Below are 20594 nucleotides of genomic sequence, written 5' to 3' on the forward strand. Positions count from 1 at the left end.
ACTCCTGTTGGAAAGGCAAAATATCTGCTTCCTTTAAAACAAAAGTTATTGTCTCCCTATGTAATAGAGAAGCCATGGCTCAGTTTAAATGTGAATCCGACCAAAGTGGAGTATGGAATAGCAGAGTAAGTGTCACCTGTTCCTATTAAATCAGAAGGTGACTATCTCACAGGAACACATAGATCTGTGTGGCTGATCTGAGGCATCAGCATCAGAAATACTGGCCCAATCCTGATGTGACCTGCTGTGCACAGTATGTGCCACCCACGCTTGAGAAGCGTTGACTCAAACAGAAAGAGCTACAAAACAGAAATCAAACAGAGACAGAGATCTCTGGACAACTTGGAAAAGATAAATCTGTCAAAGCAAAATTAGATAGGAAACAGGGTTGCCATCTATGGTTACATCTCCTGGGTAAATATCAGGAAGACAGAAACACTAAACAGTGTGAAAAACTGGAGGGTGAAGTTGGCAGGAGGATGAAGAACATGAATATGTTGGAAACCGTGGATACTGAGTGGTTTCTGTAACGCAGCAGAGCAAACCCTCAACCAGTTTGTGAGAGGGACGGGGCTGGGGAAAGGGGGCAGTGTGAAGAGACCCGTCCCTAGTTCCTGATTGCCAGATGGCATGTGTATGTCGAGGGGGTGATAGTTAAGGATAAAACGTGGCCAAGAATAAATATCACCTAAAGGACAGTATTTCTGCTGATCAGAAATAGCACTTCAGTCGAAGGCAGAGGCTTTCAGAGCACCTGAACATTCTTCAGCTCATTGATATATTGCAGCACCCGCTTTTGGGGAAGCAGCAACAGTGGCAGTGTCCACGCTGGCCAAGTGAGGGATCAGTAGCAGAGAGCACCAGTCCCAACATGCAACAGGATCTGAGATCATCAGATGCTAGAGAAATGTCCCCTGTCAGCGTCTGTATTTTACACAGACCCTGTGTCGCCTGCTTTGCTGCTCGCTGATCGGGCAGAGACCCCACGCTAAACATCTGTAGCCCTGGGTGTAGATGCAGTGCAACCCCACTGTGCTGCTCAAGGACAAAGCACCCCAATATGAACAAAAACCACTGTGTTTGGGACACTTGGGATAATTGCATGAGAAATGGGTTCAGTTCTATCGACTCCAGCGTGAGCGGCTGAAAGACTTTTCGTCAGAGCAGCAGTAATTGAAAGCTCAGTTCCCATGGAAGCTGCCCTCTTATGTATAGGGTTTTTTCCCCGAGATGAAAGGATGCTTCTCGCCTCTCCAGTCTTTTGAACACGGATTTGTAATCTAAAAGCTGGCAGATCTCTTTGTGCTATCTGTCTTAAATGGTTATGTGGTGACAGTGTCCAAGCATCTCATTATCGCTAATGTATTTATAATCAAGACACCCCTTATCTTTGACACTTCCTTCCCTGAAGAATTAACACAACCTCCATTTTGTGGATGGAGAATTGAGGCACAAAGACTAAACCCTACCCAAGTGGCCATGCTATGCAGGGAGGAAAGCTAAACGTCTAAGACAACACCTGAGCATGCTGAAAGGAAAGAATTAGTGCAGAGACTTCAGTGGCACAGAGGCAGGTTGAACAGGATAGTTGGAGAGTCTCTGATTCTTCTTTTAGGGGATTAAAATGAAGCCACGGGTTAATGCCTCAAATTGACAGACCATTGTCATTTCCAGATGTCACCAATCTTCAGGCAAAACAAAGATGGGGCACTGGAAAAAACATTCTCCAAGTTGCAGCCCAAAGTCTGGCTGGTTGTTTGATGGGTACTGTGTCCCCTTGCTGCCCTGCAGGTGCACAAGTCCTACGCATTCCTGGACCTTTAAGACTGGTATCATCCCACTTGAGCATTTTGGAGTGTTAAAACCAACATTCTGGTTTACATATAACTGAGAGGATTGCAGGCTGCTCCCCTGCAAGTTTCAGTGCATGTATATGGTGTTCTTCAGCTACTGCAGTGATTATCAGCTACCATTCACTACAGAGAAAGCAACATTTAAAGGTGCTATTAAAACGGCTCCTGCACACAGGTAAGATACCACACAGCACTGTGAAAAAGGTCCTGTGATACTCTAGCTGTTCTGCAAATGTTACATTTCATTAGTAAGCAAAAAGAGCAGAAACACCAGAGAAAGCCATTTCAGTACCCTGTTACCATTACAGTCAAATTTGAGGGCTGCTCATGCCAGAATATCAATCAACTGCTTCATCTATGTTCAGCACTCAATTCCGGCCAAATGTCATAGGGTAAATTAAAAGCTCTTTTTCCTTATCTTTAGAGCTTAGCCCCAAAAACCAGATCTGAGATGATTTTTTTTTTTGTCAGTTGCATAACAGAAAAATGGTTTAACAGATCTAAACCCTTTGATTTAAAATAAAGCCCACGTGGTTTTGCTACACGCAAAGTTTCAGATTGAGCCATTCTCCAGAAGCAGAAATACAGAACTCAAAAAAGGCAGAATAAAGAGAAGAAGAAAACACAGTTTACTTAGGCTGCAAATATAGCTATGGTATTGCTCTCTGAACAGAGTAACCAGAGCAAACAGGCAGGTATAAAACAGCTGGCAAGCTGCAGTGAGCGGAAGATCAGCCATTTATTGCTTTCCCATCTAACAGCAGGTGAGCTGAGACCAATGGCTGGGGTCTGAGTAGCAAGAGAAAATTAACTCTTACTCTCCAAGGTATGAAAATTGTGTGTTACTTTGGAATTGGCAGTGGTGCCTCCCTTCTGAGTTTGCAGAGTACCTCTGTCTTTGTTCAGACAGCCACATAGCTTCAGCCTGTATGAAGGTTACTGCGGTGTGCTTGCTCCACCACTCTTTAATTAAGTCAAATTTGCCATTAAAAAAAATACACTGCTGATGGAGTGTACTGAGCATGCTGCCAGAGCATGCTGTCAGCTGCAGAATTTAGACCCAGTCTGCTACAACAGGATTTGGTGCTTTGCTTGTCATTAAGTATTTGTGAACTTGGCATTCCCTTTTGTGGATTGATAGAAACAGACCTGGAAAGATCGCTCGTGTTTAAGAGGTTGAGGGCAGCACGGGAAGTGGTATGGCTTTTTGTCTCTTCCTATCACAGTGTTTTTTATCTCTAAACTCTTTTTGTATTTATGACAATAATGTCCAGAGGAAAAACTAGAAAAAAAATAACAGAGAAATGTGCATTTAGGGATATCACTTCAGCTAGGAAAACATAAGCAAGTTGAATTCAAGGAGCAAGCAAATTTAGAAGAAGGTATTTCTGCCTTAGAAAAGTTTTGCAGTACTGGCATGGTCCTTCTTCCAGCCTATTTGAAGTGGAAGAGAGAAGAGGGGTTACAAAAGTAACCACTGTAATTGGGAACTGGGAGCTACACAAATTATTTCTTTTGATTAGATAAATACTGGTAAAACACTTGCATCTAATTAGACCTCAGAACTGCAGGGAATTCATAACATCTGCGATAATGCCAGCCTTCACAGTTACTGCTGGTAGTAGGGTATCTCATTCTGTCTACAACATCCTTACTTGATTATCATGCTTGCTAATAACACATTGCTATTATTTTAAAATGCGTGTGACATCATCTGCCCCTGATGAGATAATTTCTGTGTTATGGTAGCGTTTACAAAACGTGGGCAAGATAGGGACGACTTGTACCAGGTGCTGTGTGACGCAGTAGGTGGCAATCATGTCCTCAAAGGCTTTCATTTTTAAATGAGGACAGGCAGAGCAATGGGGCCCTGCAAAGGGAGCAGAGCAGTCGTGCTGGGCTTATGGGGTCATGGCAGAGATTCACTCATGCACAATTTAGGAATTTTCATTTGCAAAGAGACCGCAAAGGAAGACAGGGGAGGCATCAGAACAGCTCGGGGACCCCTGCATAGACCTTGTGCTGTTGAAAAGCTCTGAGGGTCTGGTGGATGCAGGGGAGCAATGGAAATCTGAAAAGGCTCAGGACCTGGCATCCTACCCTAAGGCACAGAGGAGATAAATAATAAAGGACTTTTTAGAGCAAGACACTAAATGTCCCCAAAGTTAACAGGAAAGCCAGTGTTGTGCCCAGCCCACAGGTGGGGCAGGCTTTGATGTTCTGCGGAAATGCAGAGGTTGGTGTGCTAGAGGCCTTAGAGTCTGGTGCTGCTACACTTGAATAACACATAAAGAAGCAAACGAGAGCCTTTGAGCTTAGCGGGCAAGAAGAGGAGATTCCTTCCCCTGCCCAGCTCAGTGCTGGCACATGCAGCTCCCCACACTGACTGCAGCTTCACACTGCGAAGTGGAAGTGACCTCAGGCCCCTGAGACTGCCCCTGGTAACACCTTTATCACACAGTCTGCTTGTTTGCTTGCAGGAACATCATGGCTTGTCCTTTCAAGTGGTCTGTCTTGGTACCTCAGAGAAGATTTATGTCTGTTTTTGACACATTTTCTTGACTGATACTCTTCTGTACAGCAAACATAAGGCTAGTAAAACATGCGATCTTGAACAGGACAGAAATAAAATCTCTCCTGAATTTTGGGAAGGTTGGCTGTGTCTTTGAAACACACAGCTAGCAGTCTTGTCCTCTACACTTTGTGTGGACTTTTGAGTTATTCTAAACAATAATGTAATAGCATTATGTGATGCTTTGCTGTCGAGTTTCAATATCAGAAATTATTTGTTTCATCTCAGGTGCTCTGTCTAGAACTAGAAGCACATGCTGCAGTGTTTTGGTTATTTATAGGCTGGGATGAAGCAGCACTAAAAGCATTAGAGGCCATCACAGATACAACTACTCAAAGCAGGCTCAAGGGAGACCACTGAGTGGTTGCTACTACAACAGGCAGCAGACCTGTGAAATACCTGATCAGAAGGTGGGGAGGCAAGGACTTCGCAGTTGTCTCAGACACAGTAGACAAGCAGAGGGGTGTATTGGCAGTTACTGGCCTCACAAACACATGAGGCTCAGGAAATCACAGAGTCACAGAATGTCAGGGATTGGAAGGGACTTCGAAAGCTCATCCAGTCCAATCCCCCTGCCGGAGCAGGAACACCCAGATGAGGTTACACAGGAAGGTGTCCAGGCGGGTTTTGAATGTCTCTAGAGAAGGAGACTCCACAACCCCCCTGTGCAGCCTGTTCCAGTGTCTGTCACCCTCACTGTGAAGAAGTTTCTTCTCAAATTTAAGTGGAACCTCCCGTGTTCCAGTTTGTACTCATTGCCCCTTGTCCAATCATTGGTTGTCACCGAGAAGAGCCTGGCTCCATCCTCATGACACTCACCCTTTACATATTTGTAAACATTAATAAGGTCACCCCTCAGTCTCCTCTTCTCCAAACTAAAGAGCCCCAGCTCCCTCAGCCTTTCCTCAGGAGGGAGATGCTCTGCTCCCTTCATCATCTTTGTTGCTCTGCGCTGGACTCTCTCCAGCAGTTCCCTGTCCTTCTGGAACTGAGGGGCCACAACTGGACACAATATTCCAGATGTGGGCTCAGAAACGCTCAGAAAGAGCCACACTTCAGAACTGGAATGGCACTGGGGGAGAACTTACGGGACAGCAATCACAGCTGCTTGTCTTGCTCCTGCTCTTCCCAAAGTGTTTGCTTAAGGCTTTTGCCGTGTGAGGGGATACAAAGGGCTGTTCCTGTGCATCAGCTGAGCTTCTGACAGCGACGAGCCTGTCCCAGAACGTGTTGATTATAAATGGCAGGAATGACTCCTGCAGAGACACACACAGGATGCTTTGTATCCAGCAAGTTCTGTTACCTTTCAGGAGTAAAACAAAAGTGAGAGAGAAATAAAAAAAGAGGCAAAGTACAAATAAACGCGACAAATACAGCTCTCCGCTTCCCCAGGTGCGCACACCTCGGAGCTGGGGAGGAGAGGGGACACTAGGGCCCGGTCCCCCAGGCCTTCCCGCCCGCACACCACACCCCGCGAACTGGGGCCGCCCCACCGCCGGGGCAGCGAGCGCGTCCCGGTGTCACGGTGCCCGGCCGCGGGCTCCCTCCCGCAGGGGCTGATTTTGGGGGGAACGCCCCACCCGCCGGTTGCCGTGGCGACGGGGATGGGGGCGGCGGCGCCCCTTGTCGGCCGGCGCGGGGAGGCGATGGCAGCGAGGCGGGGTGCCCCGCCCCGCCCCGTGTGGCCCCGCCCCGGCCGGTGTGGCCCCGCCCCTCTCCCCTCGCGGGGCGGCTCCGCCCTCGCTCACGGCGTCGCTGCCTCGCCCGCCCGCCCCGTGGCCGCGGGGCGGCATGAGGAGAGCCAGGGGCGGCTGGAGGGGCAGCAGCTGAGGCGCGGCTGCCGCCGCCATGTCGCTGCTATGCGTGCGAGGTGAGCGGGGCGGTAGCGCGGGGAGCGGCGGGGGGCCACGGCTCGCTTGGGTGGAGCCGGGGTGGCCGGTGCCGGGAGCGCCTCAGGCCGGGCCGGGCGCTGGCCGGTCACGCTCTGCCGCCCCGGGGGTCTCCTGCCTCGCCTGTGCGGAGAGGCGTGGGGCGAAGCCGCCGAGCCCCCAGAGGAAAGGCCGAGCCAGGCACCTGCCCCCAAAGTTGTCACCCGGGCACCTGAGCGGGGGACTCGGGGTTTTGCGGGGTTTGGGTCCGTCCGGTTCTGGATTAACGAGTTCTGGCTCTCGGAAACGGGCGTCCCGGTGACCTCCCGGCTGAGCCGCGGCGCTGGGGCCGGGGGAGCCAGGGCTGGCAGCGTCCGGCTGCGGTGCCCGCCCGGGGCTGCTGGGCGGCCGGGGCCGTGTGGGGTCGGGCGGGCGGAGGAGCAGGTGCGATGTCGCGGAGCTGCCGTCCCGCCTGGTGCCGAGAGCCCGGGAGCCAGGAGGAGCCGTGTTTGACTTTCGCAGTTGGTTTGGACACGAGTTGCAACGGTGCCGCTGAGCGAAACTGTGCTCGCAGGAAACAGGTTGCTGTCACTGATTCGAATGTTGCAGCTTTCCTTCTGCGTATAGTCACCTAGAACATGTGTTATTATTTCAGATGCATTACTGATTGTCTTCTCATCTTGCAGTCAAGCTCCCCTCCGGTGCTGAACAGTTTACAGAAAGGCAGCACTTTCTCATGCGAACTGGATTATAGTGTTAGCAGCTTGCTCCGTATCTCTGGTTTTCAATTGCTTGCTCTCTTGTGCCAAAAAGAAAAAAAAACAAAAAACAAAAATCCCTGGAGAAAACCATCTGCCGGGATTCACGCTTCTGGGACGTGTCTGCTGTCAGCGTTCTGCACTGAACGTTGTGGTCACAGGGTGTCCCCGAACGCCAGCCGTGCCCTGAGGCTTAAAAGTATGGTTTTAATGTTCTCAGCTCCTTTGCCAGGTATGATAAAAAAAACAGGCACTGGTGTGCTGCTGACAGTTTAGCTCTTTCGCTCACATCGGTTGATTTCATAACAGCTCTTCATCCAGCTGTTAGTCATCTTTTCGAATCAAAATCCTTGCTTTGATGATGGTGTTAATAAAAAGATGCAAGGAGCGTATCTTGAGGATGTGTTATTTTGGGGAGAGCGCTGTTCTTGTAGGAAAGTATTTTAAAATTAATTTTCAGCCCTTTAATAAACACCTGTTTGTTTAAGGAGTCAGGAGAGATGTACAAGTGCGAAGTTTATCTTTAAAATGTTTTTGCAGTTCTGTGTAAACTGTGAAGCACACACAGCATCTTTGGTAGGCTTGTCTTGTCTATTTGAAGGCTTTGCCAAAGTGTCTTTATTGAAGCTGATTGTTACTTGCTCAGGGATGCTCACATGTTACAGATGATTCTTCATTCTTTTTGGTGGTTCATCCTCAAAACATTCTCAGGCTGTCCTTTAAAGAAATGAGGTTTTGATACCACTTGGAGCTGTGTTAAAGATGTACTATGCCCCGTCTACTAAGAGCAGTGAAGGAATACGAACTGGATGACTGAGTTACTGACACTGTCTTGCCTCTTCAGAGTTTCAATTCTCGATCTGTAGAGTCTCTGGACAAAAGCATTTCAGCAGCCTGGACTGATGTGCTTTTGCGTTTGGCTTACTCTGGTTATGTGTGAAGAGCTGAAGAAGAAACTTGAGGTGGCTGGTGACCGTGTGTGCTTGAGAGTTATTGTGAAAATTATTGCTTTGATTTCCATGTGCTGTACTAAGACCATGGAAAATACCAGCAGTAATTCAGGTAGATGATACTGACCCGCTTTATTATAAGAATGCACACTACAGTCAATTTTGCTAAACATGAAAAAACATGCTTTCTGAAGTAATCGTGACTGAAACAGTGAGCTGATCTGACCTCACAAGTGTGAACCATTAAACATAAAATTGAGGTATGCTGAAGTAGAGCAGTCTGGAAAACAAAACAGATAAATAATAGCTTTTGGGGCAAGCTGGATAAAGGTCTATTAACTGTAACTATTAAAAAAAAAAAAAGGCGACACTTTTCTTGCATTTTACCTTTCCACTGAAATGAACTAATCTTGCTGAGCAAGCAGTGCAGCTATTAATACAAAAATTGGAAAAGTTGCTTCTTGTTCTGTAAAAACTGGTGCACCATAATGTTGCGTAATAATGTGGAGTTGGATGCCATAGACCTGGGATTAAAAAAGAAAGACAAGAAAAAACCCTGTGAAATAATTGTAGGCAACTGGGGCACTGTTAGTAACCTCTGAATTGCAGTTTAACAGATAAAGGGAGATGTGGAAAAAGCCTTTTAGTGGCAGTGTAACAAGAAGCCTGGCAGACAGATAGTGTTGTAATTCATTAATTTATTCCCCCCCAGAATTACACACAGTAATAGTATTTTAATTCATGGCTAATCTAAAACAGTGCACACCAAATGTGTCTGAGTGTTGCCTTTGTTCCTGAAAGAGCAGGCAACATACATGGCTTCTTGATCTCATGTTTAGTAGTGCATTGCTTTTACATTTTCCTCTTAGAGAATAAATGAGTAGTGTTGTTTGTATTGTGTGTTTTGGTTTATTTTTTTAATTTTTCTTTTTTTTTTTCCCCAAATCATTGAGCCATATCTGCCATAGAAGCACCTGACAGAAAATCTAAGCTCAGGGGAATTGTTGGGTCTGGACTCACCTGCAAATATTCAGAGGATGTGTGAAGTGAGCCAGTGGTAATAGGCTGTTGTAGAAGCAAATTGAGGGGTTCTTTAGAAAGAGGAAAATATGCAGAGGATGCAGGTGAAGTGAAGGAGAAAACAAATCCTGAATATTATATGATTGAGGCTTTTAGAGGAGACTTCTTCATGTTTTCATTCTGCTGCTTAAGTGCAAAAGAGATTGCATATACTCCTGTTTAGAGCAGCTGTGTCTGGATTATGTCTGATAATCTTCTCTTGGCATAGTTTGCTTTATTAGTTTGCATTTAGTTTTGTATTTGTGGAAATCGCACATATTAAATAAAACTAATCCCAGTGAAGCAGTCTAGTTTTCCCATCGGTTTCGCATTGTTAACTTTCTCAGCCTTCTCTTGTAAGTCTTGATTTTACCTCAGATCTCGACTTAATTAGATTTCTTCTGGCCTTTCCTGTCTTCTGACTTTACAGATAGAAACAACTGCTGTCTCAGCACAGCTTGCAAGGGTCATAGTAAAGGAGAACCCTGCTGAGGCTGGATCACTTGGTTGTGGGTGCTCTGTCATCAGTTCCTTTGCTCTACATTGTTGTCCCGAGACACACTTCAGACCCTTTCACTTTCCCACTTTTATTACATCTTGCTGTCTCAGGATAGTGATGTCTCTCTTCTAGTTTTCCTCTTCTCTGCTTTATAACAGCCCATGCTGTGTCTTCAGTGCTATTGTGTTCCTTGCTTCTTGACCTACCTTATCCATCTGATAATTACAGTATAAAAACAGTGTCTCTTTGTCTCATATGTTGCCTGTCCTGGATGCTGTATGAAATGCTGCCTGAAATGCATTGCTCTTGCAAGGATATTGGTAGTGGGGACCTTTCCCCATCACTGTGCACAGTACCTGGCTTAGTCCCATGAGGGAACAGTGCTTTTATCTGATGTGCTTTTGTCTTGGGGCCTGGTCTGCATTATCTGTATGAGATTTGGCTGCCTGAGGTATGTAGGAAATTGAGTTAGGTGGTCTCTTCTGGTCTTACACTCTACAATTTTTGAAGTGACTGCTGTGTGAAATGACGCTGTCTTGAGACTAGGGATGTTATTTTTTGGCCTATCGTTTATCTTGCTGCTGCTCTGAAGAGTTGGAAGGCTTATCTGGTGACGTTTTTGGTTTGTCGGAATAGCTGGAATGCTGGTTAGTGAACTTAACTAAACATCCCCGTCTTGCCAGCAAAATTTGGGTTCCAGTATTTGTCCACCAAATTGAGCTCTGTTGACATCCAAGTGAAAGAAGCAAACAGGGAAAATGGAAATGAATGTTAACGGCAACAGAAATGAAACTATGTTCATCTTGTGGAATACTTAGAAATATCCATAACTGTAAGTCCAGTAGTCAATTGTCAGGCCTTTTTGTTTGTGCTCAAAGGACTTTTTTTCCCTCCATGTGATGCAATAGCTCCAACTTACCTTGGTGTTCTCTCTATGGCTGAATGCAGTGCCTCCAGGTGGAGGTCTCTAGCTGGAACTCCCTCCATTGCACACTTGTAAATAGTACTCTTAGCAATAGGGTATTTGTGTAGCTGTGTTGTGGCAGTATTCTGAAATGATCGCAGAATCGAAAGAAAACCAAACAAACAACCTGTCTGTCTCTGTGTTGATCAAAATGGAAAAGAATTGGCCTCCAAAAGCAGTAGCAGAAGTAGAGGTTATACAGCTATAAATAGAATGCTTGATAAAGAATTTGCTGTATAAGTTTTATAAACTCCTTTTCTGTAGCTGCAATTAGTCGGGAAGCTACCAGTGTGTGTGGTGTTGGAACAAAATAAAATGCATCAGAAGCTTGTATGATAACAGTAAAAGAAAAGAGTCTGTGCTACTAAAGGAGCTTCTTTGCATTGAGTCTTAGGGTTTGTGAAGTAGTAATTAGTGGCTTTACTGGAGAGAAAACTTTTAAACTTTCAAGCTTCTTCTGTTGTTAAATAATATGAACCTTTTAAACCTGGCTTGTGGTGGTCGTTCATTTTCCTGTTTCAAAACCTTGCTCTTTCAGCTGTATACACTTTGTTGCAAGAGTTTCAACAGACAGTGTGGATTGTTTTAAATATTTAGGGACTAAGAACTACTTGAAACCTCTCTGTAATTTTCAGTGGGATGAAAGGAATGCACAGGGGTTTCTTCCTGAATCTGAACAGTGCCTGGTTTCTTCTTGCTCACTTGGTGTCCCCTCAGTTGACTCCTACATTTTGGGAAATGCCAGTTCAAACGTATTAAAGTTGTTATTAACATGTGGTTCTAGTATGCACCGAACTGCTGGGTTTAATCCAAATGCTAAAAGATTCTTATTTTGAACTATAACAGGCTGAGAGCTAGTTGCAATTTACACAATGGCATATAAAGTCCAAGGAAATGAAACTGCTTTTTTAAATCCAGAACATTACTTCAAATATTTGACTTGGAGGCATGTGAAATGAATATGTCTGATGGCAAATGATCCTCTTATAGATTTCCTTTGAAATTTCCTTGTGCCTTTTTTTTTTTTAATGCTTTGCGATCAACTTTTCCGTGATGTTTTGAGGAATAGTTTAATCAATTGCTGAAAGCCCTTATCAATGCTCTTCCAAGAGAGTTTAAACAAGAGTGATGCGCCTTGTAAATCCTGCTTTTTCATCCAGATAATTCATTGTGTGGCCTTAAAAACAGACTGGGAGCCACTGTGAGGGTGTGTAGCGTCTTACCATGCTCTGCCTACGGTTTTGGTAGGTTAAAGCGCACTAGTACCTGGCATTTTCTTTGTGTCTAAGCGTATGAAAGCAACTTGCTATTCCCATCTCTTGTTAGAAAGAAGGACTTATGGAGTCTATAGTTTTAAAAGTTTCTCATTAGCATTTGAATTTGTTGTTCTTTGCAGTCTTTATTTCTTGACCGTACTCCTGAAATTTCCGTAGAAATGAAAATTGGATTTAATATTCTTGTGTTGATCTCATAATCATCAAATAGAGAACTAAAATCTGCTTTATTTCTGTCTGTGCATACATTAGCCGTCTTTGCCAAGGACCTTCCTGAAATAATGTTTTGCTTGTCTACTCAGACCTGTAATATTTGGCAAATGCTTTCTGCGACACAAATACCTATTCTATAGGTATATCCTGGGTGTTCGCATCAGATCTCTCCACATTTAGTAGGATTTCAGATGGATTTTCTTTTCTCTTATGCCTTCCTAATACCTGACTGGGCTGCTGTGCATAATGCTTCTTTCATTATCTTCTTCTTTGCTGGCTTCTGTGTCCTGCTTGGTTTTTTATAAATGGCAAGTGCATCTAGGAGTGAAAACGCTGACACATGGCAGACATTAATTCTGCTATTTGGGAGACCCCACTAATCATGACTGGTCTCTCAAGTGGTTAACCATTACTCTGTTCCACGGGATTTCTACCATGTTATGTAATTTTACACTTTAATGAGAATATCCTGTGCTAGTAAGTTGTATATCTCAATTCTGCTTATTACATCTGTGTAGTTAAGTCTTTCCAAGCCAGTGTTGAGTAGTAAGCATGATTTTTTTCAGGACTTTAACTCCTTACATATTGATTGCTGTATTAGTTTTTTTTCAGCCATCTGTCTGATGTGTTCAGTGGTCTGTAGGTAACTTGTCCTTCAACTCTGCCATGAGTGTCACCACAAGTGTCACACTCTGCTCTCCTTGGAGCCTGTTTTCTGGTATCTCAGGGTGCATTTGAAACAAATGTCACTGGGTTACAGACTTTTTCACTGACATCTGAGTGCCAGTTACCTAGACCCTATTTTTATTATTTGCATCTGGAATATTTAATGTCATCTTCACTTGCTGATGGGCTGGAAAGTACATGGTCACACAGGTACGTGCCTCTGCCAGAGCACAGGGCAAATGTTTATTGGATGCCTGTCGCTTCTTTATCATTAACAGTTAAGTCAATGAATAGGATGGGAGGGCAATTTGGTGGTTTTTTTCTCTAATATAACAAAAAAAAAAATCTTAATTATATTTAACTCCCTAATTTCCCTCTACATCTAACTACTTATACCTAGAGCCACCCAACCTGTGCTGATACTGTTTATTTCTTGTATATATACTGTAGTTTATATCTCTTTGGAGTGGATTGTCCTCCTTCTTTGAGGAGTAGTGGCTTTTTGTCCCTTAGAAGACTCTTAATTAACAATTCCTGTGTCTGATATCACAAGTTTGGTTCAAAATTTATTCTTCCCTGTCAATTTGCTGGTAACTATTGTCAGGTTTATGAAATTAGCTGCCTTTGAATTGTCTCTTCTGTATTGCTAGGGATGTTCTTGTGATCAAATTGCATACTACTGCAGGTAACTTTTAAGTGATTGCTTTGTAGAAGTAAATCACAGTGGGGATCCAAAATAGTTGTTCTCCTGTTTAACAGTTTTTGAGTTGGGGTGCTATTTACAGGTTTTAAAAGAATTTTAAAAGTAGTGGCAGACAAATGAACTCTCCAGCTTGTCTCTGTTTAACTATTTTTATAGGACTAATACTGTCTTCTGTGACTTCACAGATTCCAGTTAAATATATTATGAAATATGCTATTAGCATCTATATTTCTAGTTCTGCTGGGAAGAAATCTTCAAGTTTAATCCAGATTTTTTTTATAAACTGGTTGATAGTTTAATGAAAAGATGGAAGTAAGGCTCACTTGGCATATCATAAAAAGCTGAGATGCCCACCTCCTGTGTCAAACTTTCAAGACAGATTCCTTAATGTCCTTTTCGGTTGTTATCCCCCATTATTTACTTTGAATAATTTAATAATTACTCTTGTAACTAACAAACAACACATTTGAGTATTTACAGATATCAGAGACTTTTTACTTCTTGTGCAGCATGAAGTTCAAGAGAGCAATGGTGGCTATGGGATCAAGTTAGATGATGATAAGTCCTCAGCTGAGAAATTCTTTTGACTGATGTTGAGATAACTTCATAAGCACTGTGTCATGTCATGGATTAGTGTCTTGCTGTTGTGGAAGGTGGCCAGGAACTGGAGCATGATGCTGGCAGGTGTGCTGTCTCTCTGACAGCTGTGTGAGGCCATATTAAAAATGAAAGGGAACACTGCCAGCTAATGGTTGTGACTTGGTTTGTGTACCCCCTAGCACACTGCTCTTGAGTGTTGATGTGTTCCCTCTTTTTTCAGATGAGTTGGGGTGGGATTTGGAAAGAACTGCAAGGGAATTGAGTACCTGCATTCAACGTGGAAGCATACATTCAGAGACCTTAAGTCTAAGGAAATCGAGTGTGGAGGGAAAACTAAATTGAGGTGTTGTTAGGTATATATATGCCTCATCCCGTATGTTCACAGGATTTACTTTTGCTGGTCAGGCTTGAATTTGTAAAGGTCTTAACATTACTGGGCATGGTGCATGGGCTAGAAACTGTGTTAAAGGGGTTTAAAACTGATTTTGTGCTCTTTTTTTGCTTGCCTGTATCTGGGGAGTTGGGGCATTTAGGAACATAAAGAAGGTACGATCTTTCAACAACTGTGCACTGACCTCAGACTCCTGGTGCTCTTCCTTGCAGCTGAACATCCTGTATGACTGGAAAGTGAATTGGACTGGAATGGCATGTCTGATGAGGGATAAATGGAGGCGTCTTGTTCAAGATAGTCTCTAGCCTAAAACTGCTGGCGAGTTTTAAAAGAAGTTTGGCTTCCAGCCTTGACCATGTCCCTTTAAGGAATACTGGTTTTAACCTTATTACTGAAAGCTTCTGTGACTTAACTCTCTTAATTCTTTACAGCTAAATGCTTTGCTGAACAGACTCCGGCATTTCCACCGTGGAGATGTAGTTACTAGGTATAAGATAACTGCGGAATTATACTTCTGAGTGTTGGTACACTCTGCTTATTTCTTCAGCTTTGTCCAATGTTGTAATACTTTAAAATACCAAATAAAAAAAAATAATTACATGTTAAAGGACTTCTTGCGTCACCTCTCTGTGCATATATAACCAACCTGCTGTCATCCTTGCTGTCCTCTCTTGAGGAAAGGAGTTCGGGCCTGAAGCTAAGTATGGTTGCCCATTAAACCCTTATTTCTTCCAGACTTTAGTGGTAGCATGGTGGTGCAGACCCCATGGCAGAGGTGCAGGCATGCTTGAACAAGGACAAGTGAACTGATGAAGGGACTGCATCACCTGAAACCTCTCCTGGAGGATCACATGGGGCTGTTGCCCAAGGGAGATGTTGTCTGGGAGACGGTTGGTTGGCTTGGGAACAGACAAGGCTTATTTCTTGGACTTTCTCTGTGATGTGTCTTGGACTTTCTCTGTCTTGTGTTGTCCCGCTGGCTGGTGGTTTTGGTGACTTTGTGGCACCGGACCTTCTCTCTGCTCAGCTGTACTAGGGGAGCGGGGTGGGTGGTGGTGCTGTGCACAGAGAGCAAAGCCCCAGCGTCAGGCACTGATCGGGAGCCTCTTGTGCACTGTGCTTCTAAACCTTCATGGGACTCTTCCCCAGACACCTGTCTTCCTGTGCCATAATTTTTTGAGTTTTCATAGATTTGTCTTATTGTTATATGCCTGTGGAAACCTGATCGAGGCCAGGCAGCTTTATAAGCTCCAAGCATGGGGAGGCGAGTCCTTTTTCTGCTCTGTACTGATTGTTGCCATCCTGGGTATCACGAAAAGGTTACTTACTGTAAGTCATTTTTTTAATCAGCAGATGTTTTTTAATTGATTTAAAATGTGTTTTAAGGATATATCAAAACGGTTCCCTACAGTCAGGTAGTGATGGAAAGGCTAGGCATGAAGAAGCTCTGGGTCAAATTTCACTTAAACTTTCAGTTTACAACATAGCTTCTGCTTAGCAAGTATAGCAGTTTCCAAGGAATGAAAATTATATATGTAGGAACATGTAGATATCTAAATTTCTAGAGAGAAACTCTTTAGAGACATCTTCCTTTCTGGAGGGCTTGTAAAAACCTCAGAACGTGTTTTCCGAAAATGTCCGGGGACTTCAGGTTTTCAGTACCTGTGAGGATTCACATTCAGTCATCACACAGTCTTCTGTTGCAACAACCATAGTCCTTTGCAAATGAAGTCACTGTGGAGTGTTATGGCTGCAATTATACACTGGAGATCTACAAACTGTTATTCTGGAAATCTTTAGCTGTTTTTTCCTGTAGGGCCAGGAATACCAGATACTAATTGAGATGATGCCAAGTAGCTTGTCAGCTTTGGGTGAGGAAAGAATTGGACTGCTGAGTAAACAATGTCATTTCTTAGATGAATAAAGTCTTCTTTTTTAATGAAATACATAATTTTATGTCCTGGTTCAAACATCCCTTAACCGTGAACTCCTGGTATGAACTCAAACTTGTAGTACGTGACTTGAATTTGGCGTGCAATATATATGGACTGGTGGGGAGGCGAAAATGGATGTGAAACAGTAATTTTATTTCAGCCTTTCCTACCTGGTGTAACTTACTGCATGTGCAAAATTTTATTAGATTTTGACATATCAAATTAAGTGTCATCTGTGTATGCTCTGTTTTAGTAGGAGATCTTTTGAGGAGATTAACTGCTTAAAAACTCTATAGTTATAAGACCAGAATGGATTGCTGTAATCATCTAATATGAATCCCTGTAGGACATAGTATTTTTTTAGTCTAACAACCTGGAGTCTCTTAGAAACAGATCGGATTCTGAATTAAAATTGATGAAGGATTTTCTGCAGCTCTTGTAAGCTGTATATTGAGTATCATCGTATGTGACAAATTTATGCTTTTTAGACTGAATTGTTTTTATAATGTCAGCATCACAACAGCAGAAGTTGGTGTGCCTTTCCTTAGATTGCTTAGGCTATTATGAAATTAGTACTTCTTGCCCTTACAATACTTAAGGATTGGAAAAAATGGGGTTTGGTAATGTCTGTTTCTTGAGTAGAGGTATGTGGCTGTTGTATTATGACTGATCTGGCTACAGTAAGAATTTTTTGCATATTTTTCCATGGTTGAAAAGCGATCAAGACATGGCATGACCTATCAGGTAGCGGTGTTAAATCAGCATTTTGTTACACTTTGGCTAGGTGGGAGGAATGTGGTTTAACAGAGCTCTGCCAACAAACCTACTTGTATTGTGAACTTGAGTTAGAAGTTACCGTTCTGTATATATCTGGTGCTTTAGTCAAAAATCCAGAAATGTGTTCAGGCTTCACCGGCGCAGAGCAGCATGTGAGAGAAGTCGGAATATGTGTGCGGTAATCCTGTACACTTTTGCTGGGAGCCTGTGTTGTGTTTTTTTTGTCCTCATAGAGCATCAGGAAAGAGTTGGTTTTGGAGATGAAATAGACATTATGTGATCCTGAAATGGCAAGTGGTACAGTTACATGAAGTGAACAGTGAAAAGCGTTTAGTAGTTTTGAGTTTGTTTCCAAGAGGGTGCAGAGGTATCAGTGTTACAAAGCAAAGTAGGGAGCTTGTGCCTGAAGTGCTGGGAAAGGTGGCTGGTGGTGTAGTACTTGGGTCTAGCCCTCATAGGCTTAGCAGGAGCCATGAGGAGAGGGGGTTATCAGGGGGACAGAGATGTTGGAGGAGATGCCCTGCTCTGGAAAGAGAGGAATAAAGGTGACTGGGAAAATTCCACTGTGCGTTAGTGATGCAAAATTGTAAAGCAGCATTAGTGTGGATAAAAGGGAACCAGCTGGGTTGAAATTGCTTTGGGAAGAGCTGATAAGAGATTTTGCTGTGATAGCACAAGAGATCTACCGCACGTAGTCCAGGATTTAAATGTGGGTAGAAATCTTGTGATCTGGTTAGAGAGAGGTATTTCTGGGTATTGTCACTGTGACAGACTAACTCACCACACTAGAAAATGAATGTTGTTGGTAATGGCTGGGTACAGAGAGCCGAGTTATCTGGAAGTTAATGACTGAAGCCATAAAATTGATGAGCTTAAGTGTGGCTGTGGCCCCAGGAAGCACAGAAGATGCTTCAGGGTCACTAGACATAGGAGTGAACTTGGTTTGAGTGATCACAGCCTAACCTAGGTTTAGTTAAACAGATAAACATTCAGACCAGCAACTGTCAGTCCTCTAGAGAAACTGAAGGAGCTTTTTTGTGAAATGAGGCACTTGGATACGGAGGAGGGCTTGGAATTCAGTGAAACTACAGGGGTAAATATTAGCATCTCAAATAACTAGAAAAGGCTCCACCTAGGAAATCACCCCAGAGCTGATGATTCACCTAATCATTGCGTCAGGACATGGAGAGCAAACATAGAAGCTCTGAGAGGTGTGGGCAAAAAATCAGTTTGTAAAGGAAGGTCTGTCATGAGGTTCAGGAAGTCCAGGGCTAAGGCAGGGGCTTCCACATCAGCAGACAAGGTGGAATCTTACAAAGAGTGTTAGAATGGGTAACAGAAGGTACTTTGGTCACATGAAAATGCGAAACAACCTACCTCATGAAGGAAGAAGTTGTACTACTGTGCACAGGGCCAGTAAGTTGAGCAAACATCTGGGCATGATCCTTGAGCTGTAGGAATTGTTTCTTACAAGGGTGACGTTGGAAATGGTACACAGATACACGGGTTGGGATCAGAAGTCTAACACCTTGAATTTGAGCCTCGTAATGAGTAGCTCAGAGTGCTAAGACATGCAACACTTTAAATCTGAAATCTGTTGGCAGAAGTTGTGAGTGCTGCTGTAAGCAAGCAGTGACATTACCTACCTGGAGAACAAGAAAGGTGGATTTTTTGGGCTGACAGGAAGATAAGGAGATGGGTGATATATGTAGGTAAGTATGGGTCCTGACTTCAGAAGCAGTCAAGACTGTAATAATATGCAAGGTTTAAAATAAGCATTAAAGAGAGAATAATGAAAGCTTTATAGACATATGGAAGCAGTGCAGAAGGTCATGTGGCATGGTTTTGTGAGAGGAAGATTGTGCTGGGCTAACCTCCTGTTTCTAGATGAAAGCATGCATATATTTGGACTCCTGCAATGTCACCATAGCAGACATTTCTTTTTGAGGAAAATTGGAATTGGCAAGAGAAATATAATGTGTATGAGGAACTGGCTGTAGCAGAAGCTAGTAACATCACAAAGACAGGAGGCATGGGTGATTTGTCATTGTGGCCTGCACTGACTGACATTGTTCAGGGAGGATGAACTTGGGTAGGGCTAAGTGGAGAAGGTGAAAGAAAACATTAACCGTCTCTCTCTTCCTTTCAGTCTCTATGGTGAGAAGAGTAGGGCACTGTGGCTTCTTCTGCCTGATAAACAGGAACTGATGGGATCTATAAGTCCTGTCCATTAAAAAAATCAGGAAATTAAACATGGAGTGAGGTAAACCATTAAGGTGGAGGATGGTGTTGACATAAGATACAGAAGGTATAACTGTGCCGCTAATTAAAGCGTAGGCTGGAAGTCACGGGAGATTTTGAATGGCTTAAGCGATACAGGTGCTTGGCAAACTAACAGTAGAGTTGGTGGCCTTGAAGGTCCTTCTGGTCTTATGATCCTCACAGCACTAACTTCATTATGATGTGAATTACTGTTCTGACAACTGCTTGCTATTGAGAAGTTGTATACGAAGGTAAAATTTTGATGTAGCACCTTAGTTATAAATTTCAATAATTAAAAAAACGCCAAACTACATGTGAGGGAACTTGCTCATACTCAGTTGCTACCTAAGGCTGTTTATTTTAGTTAATGATTTTAATTCTAATGGCATTTAGCCTGATGGAATTTCACTTTTAATTTTTATGGAGGCCCAGATGCAAGCAAACAGCATAGGTTTCAGGAGAATGGTCTTGGGCATAATCCTTGTCGTTAGTAACACCTGGCTGTGGTTCAGTTCTTTGTGTACATGCAGTGTGAAAACAGAAGTATTGGCAGGTGTTTGCTGATGTGTTTGGGAGACGCAGCTCCTTCAGATACTGTAAAGCTGCTGTGGGAGCAGCCACTCAGCTGCTTCTCCCAGATGGAGTTAAAATCATGTACTTGCTTGGGTATCAGTCTCTGGGCTGAATTTTATGAAACACGTTCTGTCTTTACAAGTGTAAAAACCAAACATGCCCAAACCATCCTTTTCAGCTTCCTTCTGGGGGAATACCGTGACTGATGTCCCGAGACCTAAATCAGAAAAAAAGACACCAAAAAATTGATGCCAATCTAGCTGTCCTATTTTTGTGATTTGCACATGTCCTCCAGGGACCAGTGTTGCCTGAGCAGTTTGTGAATGCAAAGGGTAAAGTCAGGCTGCCGGAGAATTTGTGTGCAGTGTTGTTGGATCTCCCCTTCCTGCCTGGGAGTCTCAGTTACAGTTCTGAACAATTCTCCTCTTTCTTAATGCTCACAGGCAGCTTATTTCTGTCTTCTAGTTATTAATATTTTCTCTGGTTTTTGAACCCAATGTAGTAAATATATAAGTAACACAATATTAATATTTTTGTTAAAACTATTTTTCAAACTAGACCAATTCTTCCTCATTGTTTGGTGCAGGAAGACACAGCTGCTGTTTTTCCTGGGATCTTCTCATTTGCTGTAGTATGGTGGGAAGTTTTGGCTTAAATTATTTTTATTAAAAAAAGGGT

At 43.4% G+C, this 20594-nt stretch overlaps 1 protein-coding gene across 4 annotated transcripts in view; it reads left to right on the forward strand.

The window, feature by feature from the left end:
• Positions 1–6146: 6146 nt before the first annotated feature.
• The window catches only part of LOC102097415 (protein unc-13 homolog B), a 222988-nt gene continuing 208540 nt past the window's right edge, over positions 6147–20594 (forward strand). For 3 of the 4 annotated variants that reach the window (XM_065047131.1, XM_065047133.1, XM_065047136.1), the window contains exon 1: positions 6147–6295. In XM_065047131.1, coding sequence (XP_064903203.1) covers positions 6274–6295 — 22 coding nt within the window. In that variant the 5' untranslated portion in view covers positions 6147–6273. The remainder of the gene's footprint in view (positions 6296–20594) is intronic. The other variant, XM_065047135.1, reaches the window with a different exon arrangement.

Source organism: Columba livia, chromosome Z, assembly GCF_036013475.1.
Source record: "Columba livia isolate bColLiv1 breed racing homer chromosome Z, bColLiv1.pat.W.v2, whole genome shotgun sequence".
NCBI classification, from domain to species: Eukaryota; Metazoa; Chordata; class Aves; order Columbiformes; family Columbidae; genus Columba; species Columba livia.